Source organism: Gossypium hirsutum, chromosome D11 (assembly GCF_007990345.1).
Source record: "Gossypium hirsutum isolate 1008001.06 chromosome D11, Gossypium_hirsutum_v2.1, whole genome shotgun sequence".
In the NCBI taxonomy this organism is placed as follows: Eukaryota; Viridiplantae; Streptophyta; class Magnoliopsida; order Malvales; family Malvaceae; genus Gossypium; species Gossypium hirsutum.
The window spans coordinates 56,975,732-56,981,432 of record NC_053447.1 but is presented as its reverse complement, the minus strand read 5'-3'; the positions used below and the strand labels follow the sequence as shown (position 1 = coordinate 56,981,432).

Genomic DNA, 5,701 nt, shown 5'->3' with positions numbered 1-5,701 from the left:
TTAGCGGCGCTTTTACAAGCGCCGCAAAAAGCGCCACAAAAAGCGCCGCTATTGACAACGCCGCTAACTTTAGCGGCGTTTATGTGAAAAACGCCGCTAAAGATCATGACCTTTAGCGGACCTTTAGCGGCGCTTTTATAACAAACGCCGCTAAAGATCGTGACCTTTAGCGGCGCTTCAGCCACAAACGCCGCTAAAGATCGTGATCTTTAGCGGCGCTTTAGATACAAACGTCGCTAAAGGTCGTGAGCTTTAGCGACACTTTAGCCACAAACGCCGCTAAAGAATAAACCTTTAGCGACGCTTCTAGCAAAAACGCCGCTAAAAACATAACCTTTAAAAAATATTTTAATCAAATAATATTTATTTTTATGATAAATATTATATTATGTTTTATTTTTTTAATTTGAACTTTAAATATACTTGTTAAGGATAAATAAAAAAATATTATTTAAATTAAATTTTCTATGAAAATCTTAACTTTAAAACTAAATATAAAAAATTAATGAATTTAGCTTTAGAATTTAAAATAATAAATTAATAACACAATTAAAAAATTAGAAAATTTAGATTCTTAGAGTCAAACCATAATGATTTTCTCGTAGAAGTAAGAAACTAAAAAGAAAAAGAAAAGTATGAATGAAGTAGATATCGTAAAAAGAAATCCGCAGATGATTTTCTAGCAAAACATTTTTACATGATTAGTTCATAAAATCCACATCTTCATTACACAAGAGAAAGGACATTACATATCTAAAAGAACATAAAAGGCTTCGCACAAATAGGATGAAAAAAGCTAGAAAGGAGGTACAAAATTGTACATCTTTATCAAGTAGGAAGAAGTTCTGTGCAGCTGTATCTGCATTTCCTGTCATCCTTACAACAGCTTGAACAGCCATGCTAAGAACACCAAGCCCTGCACTGGAAGCCAGAAAGAAAAGTTTTTATGAGAAATAAAGCTGTGAGGGAATGGATGTAAGGAGCCGTAGAAAAATTATGGTGAAAGATTGAAAGACCAAGCTTTATGAGTCAGCCAAATACCTTCCAGCTCCCACCACAACAATCTTGTGATTTGGAAAATCATCCAAAGATCGACCTTGTGCTCTTACAGTTCCTAACAATCCAGCAAGTGCAACTCCAGCAGTTCCCTAAGAGAATTAAGTAAGCACAACTTTCTAATATTTGTGGCATTCATAGTGATGCTGCAGCAATCTAAGTTACACTAGAATCTAATCTTATCCATAAAAGTAGCAACTTGCTGGGCCAAGTGCTCACCTGTACGTCATCATTAAACATGCAAAACCTTTCCCGATAGTGTTTCAGAGTTTTAAAGGCCCACTTCATTTGAAAATCCTCAAACTAAATGGGGTAACCATCAAATAAACATCATGGTATCAGCATAAAACAAAAGTCTCACTTTTGAAAGAGAGAAACCTCTACAATAGCCTCAGGCTAACGTGTTAAAATCGTTTCGATGAACTCATCAATAATTGATAAATATTCTTCCCCTTCTAACCTTGGTTGTCTTAGTCCTAAATCTGTCCAAACCCCCAAAGAGAAACATGTCAAAAGAAATCTCCACAATCGGTAAATAAAACAAAGTACCAACAAGCATTTCATATGTTCCATTCTATGAATAACAAAGTAAATAAGCACATATTTTACTCATAAAGTGGGTCTTCAATTAGCTTTAGATTGTTAGTACCAACATCTAGCATATCTGGGAGTATATGTCAGAGACAGATTGATTTAATAATTAAAGTTCTAACACAAGACAAGAGAGTTGCCATCACAAGAAAATATTGAAAATGTAAAATACGATAATAACATGGAGCAAACATTTTCAGCAAGATATAATCCACACACACATTTTGCTCAGCCATAAAAATTATTTTAATATGATATATTATCATATATTTAGCTTTCCAGCTAAGTATGAAACCCTTATGGGGCCTTCTTTTATTTGCCCAAATTAAAAATGGTCATACCAATGCAAAGTAAATCGGTTTAATTTGATTCCATCTTTATTTTATTTATATTTAATGATAAAGTATATACATTTTCATATAGGAATAACTTTTAATGGGTTGAACCTAATTCATGAACACTTTCAATTTAAAAAATAAAATAAAAGAATAAAAGCAATAAAAAGCGTGAAAGCAATAAAAAAGACAGACACAAAATATCATTAAAAGATAACATGAATATGATATAAAAATAAGAATATTTAACAATTATTAAATAAATAGTGAGAGATGAGAGGTAGTTGCACTCTCATCAAGCAGTGTATAACTCACTCATTTAAATGCACCACTTCCCACTATAATGGCTCGCAAACAAACATTCATTTCATGGGGTAACTCTTTCCTTACACAGGCTAATAGCTTGCCTTCATAAATTTGCTTCTTCTCTCTCACACTTGAATAGAATCTTTTGAACCTCTCAATTTATTAATTAGAGAAGAAAGATCTCTCATTTCTCCAACCAATCTTATGTTTCAGAACTTGTTTTTTTATTTATTTTGTTTATGTGTTTAGTTGACAAAAGCTGATTCCAAGGGAGTTTTTATGACTTTTTTTCTTTTTTAATTTATAGATTTCTATTGACAGCTTCAACTATGCCTTGTCCTTAGGTGACACATTACTGAATCAAATTACTAATATATATTTATATATACAAAGGCAGCTTAGCTTATGCTATGTAGATTATTACATGGGCTATACAGGCAGGGTTGAGTGGCAGGAGCAAGGACTTGAGAGGTATACATGCTTGTGCAGAGAGTAGAGAAGTGACACATTTGGTCTATCTATTTTTTAGCTTTAATGATGAAAGTAATAGGAGGGCCTTTGACGGGGAAGAGCTACCTTCATCAAAGCTCTAATAGTTATTAGGAGTAACTGATCCCACAACTGTTCAAAGGGCCATTTTTTCAGGCGGGAGGGGGCAACAAGGAGCCTATTTCAGAATATCAGATTTATCATTCATGATTTGAATGATAATATAATTTGAGGATTGGGTATAAACAAAAGTTGAAAACGATTAGAACTGAAAATGTAATTTTTGTTAATGAAGGCAATTAGGATTATGATTAAAAGTTGAAACTGAAAATGTTACTACTAAATAGTAGGTTAGAATAGATGACAACGAAATTCAAAATGCTTACAGTTATTAGTTGAAAGCTAGAACAGATTCCAACATAAAAATATAACAGAAAAGCACATAAATATATGTGCATACACTAGCCAATTTGGCAGGTCTAAATGTAATTGGAAAAAAATGCCAAAAGGAGAAAGGATGATGCCCATTTTTAGTTTCAACAGAACCCAAAATTCAGAAAAAAGAAACTCAACTAAATGAGAAACATGTTGCCACGTTTCATTGGCAAATCTTAATTAAATCACAATACATGAAGTCAAAGGATAAACTCACACCTGAATATATGGGAAGTATATGTCTTTCAGCTTACATTGGAGCTTAGATATGTCCAAGTTTCTCACTACAGGATTTAATATCACCACCTGTGAAGAATCATACTATAAATACATGAACTGAGACAAATAAAACGCAAACAGCTCACCTAGCTAAAATGATTCTTAAGCACAAATAGAATGCAGGATCTAACCTCAAAAACAACAATATATGAAAATTAAAGGGAACATACAGAAGAGTAAACCTTTGTAAAGCTCCCATGGGGTGACTCTTTGATTTCTTCATCAAGAGGATCCCTAATGCCTCCATCAGTCTAATGTAAAAAGATTTTGATGACATAATGCAACAAACTTCTGAGAAAATTTCATAACAAAAATAATTTCTATAAAAACTTATTCTTTAGGGAAATTAATAATAAGACTATCTTACATTCCAACTACATTCAGAGCCAGAATTGCCAAGTAAAGCCTCTCGTGCAAGACGTAACTTGTAAACTTTCTTGGATTGTTTTGTCTTGGAAGAGACTTCAACACAGCTATATGAAGACAAGAAAATATATAACTACAAAAATCTATTAAGTCTCTAGGAAATGATTCTATCAGCATAAAACAGAGGAAAGGACATGTGGTTTGTCAAATAGGTCATACCTCCCTAGATTCATAGATGCAATAGGTCCTCCATATCCAAACATGCCAAAAAAGGGCTGCATTGTTATGAAAGCCAAAGTGAGAGCTTCTAACTAACATTAGAATCTTTGTGTGCAAACATAAAAGGCAAGCTTCAATTATGTCAAATCTCAGACAGAGATACTAATGTGTCTAACCAAAGAAATACATGAGTTTCACAGATTTTGTACCACTAAGAATGGTGGCTTGCACCCTATTGCCTGTTGTTTATATAACCTGTTTAGCGAGGCACCCATCTTTCCCCTGAATAGAATAAGTGGAATAAACTTGAATTCATTAGCAAAACTCAAAAGAAAAACTATAATTAAGAAACACAACCAGTAGAAGTCTATAGTGCATATTTCCTTCCAAAATATATCCCACTTAAGTTCGAAACTTTGAACCATGAACAAACCGGTGTGGATGGATGAGAGAAAATCTAAAAGGCTGCTTGAAAAGTGTAGCAGTTGAATACATCAACCATAACTTAACTTCTGTCTTACCTGACTACAGAAGAAAAGTAACCCAAAGTGCCAAACCAAGAAGTCGTAACAAAAAAAAAACATAAATATAAAAGAAGAGAAAAAGGACTTCATATAAACATACCACTTCACAATAGAGTTTTCATCACTGTTGTCCATTCCAGGTCCAGTGTCAAAAATTGAGATTCCACTCTCAAGAACATCCACACTTCAAAAACATTAAAATAGCCATTAGCCATATAAAGTATGATGAAAACAATTTGTTTTTTATTATGAGAAAAAGCAACACATCATTAAAAACACTGGCATTGGGTATAAACAAAAGGGTGTTTTTTTGTTAAACGTTTGCGGCGGGGATAGCCATTGGAGAGCAGAAGAAGAAGGGGAAGTAGAGAAAACGATGAAGAAGGAGTTCAAAACATCGTCGTCTGGTACCAAGATGGAAAGCTGTGTTTCTTTGATAGGGTCAGGTGAAGAGGAAAGAGAGAAAGGGAGAGGGGAAAGGGTAATAGGAGAAAGGACTTGGTGAATAGAAAGGGAACGGGTAAGGCCATGGGAAGATTAGAGATTTCATGGGGGGAAAATTTGGGGTAAAATGGCGCCATTCTAAAATGATTTTTGCGGCGTTTTTATAGCTATTGTTTATTTTTTATCTGTTAAAAATTTATTTTATTTTGAACAAAATGACTATATTTTGTTCTACTAAAAATCTTTTATTTTATCTGTTAAATATTATTAGTTAAGTCATATAAAATATTTATTATTTTTTAAAATTAATTTTTTATAAAAAAAAACTAAGTACTCTCAAAATCAATATCATAGATTTTAATAAGAAAAAAATTATTAAATGACTGTAATTAATTATTAAGTTAGAATTATCCAAGCAATTAACCTTTAACCTTTAACCTCTAACCCTTAATTCCTAACCTCTAACCCCTCTTTTACAATTATATAATAACTTAATTAATATATAAATTAAAAAATATTAACTAATCTAAACCTTAAACCATAACCTGACCCCGAATTTCTAAACCCTAAATCACTAACTCTTAACTTTTAACCCCTAACCTAAACCCCTAACCCCTAACTACTAACCCCTAAACCTTATCTAATATATAAATTCAA

The 5,701-nt window shown here is 32.7% G+C and overlaps 1 protein-coding gene across 4 annotated transcripts; it reads right to left on the bottom strand.

The window, feature by feature from the left end:
* Window positions 1-656: 656 nt before the first annotated feature.
* LOC107928711 (structural maintenance of chromosomes flexible hinge domain-containing protein GMI1) lies at window positions 657-5,179 on the bottom strand. Of its 4 annotated transcripts, none has more exons than XM_041104546.1 (9): window positions 4,701-5,179; window positions 4,286-4,358; window positions 4,077-4,132; window positions 3,859-3,964; window positions 3,662-3,742; window positions 3,432-3,518; window positions 1,276-1,359; window positions 1,042-1,148; window positions 657-921 (listed from the first exon to the last, which is right to left on the bottom strand). In XM_041104546.1, the coding sequence occupies exons 1-9, from the start codon at window positions 4,733-4,735 to the stop codon at window positions 702-704; spliced, it is 849 nt and encodes a 282-aa protein (XP_040960480.1). In that variant the 5' UTR covers window positions 4,736-5,179; the 3' UTR covers window positions 657-701. The 4 variants fall into 4 exon arrangements, with proteins under 4 accessions (XP_040960480.1, XP_040960482.1, XP_040960483.1 ...); XM_041104548.1 differs by having other exon boundaries at window positions 3,674-3,742; XM_041104549.1 differs by lacking the exon at window positions 1,276-1,359 and having other exon boundaries at window positions 4,701-5,157.
* Between the last annotated feature and the right edge of the window lie 522 nt (window positions 5,180-5,701).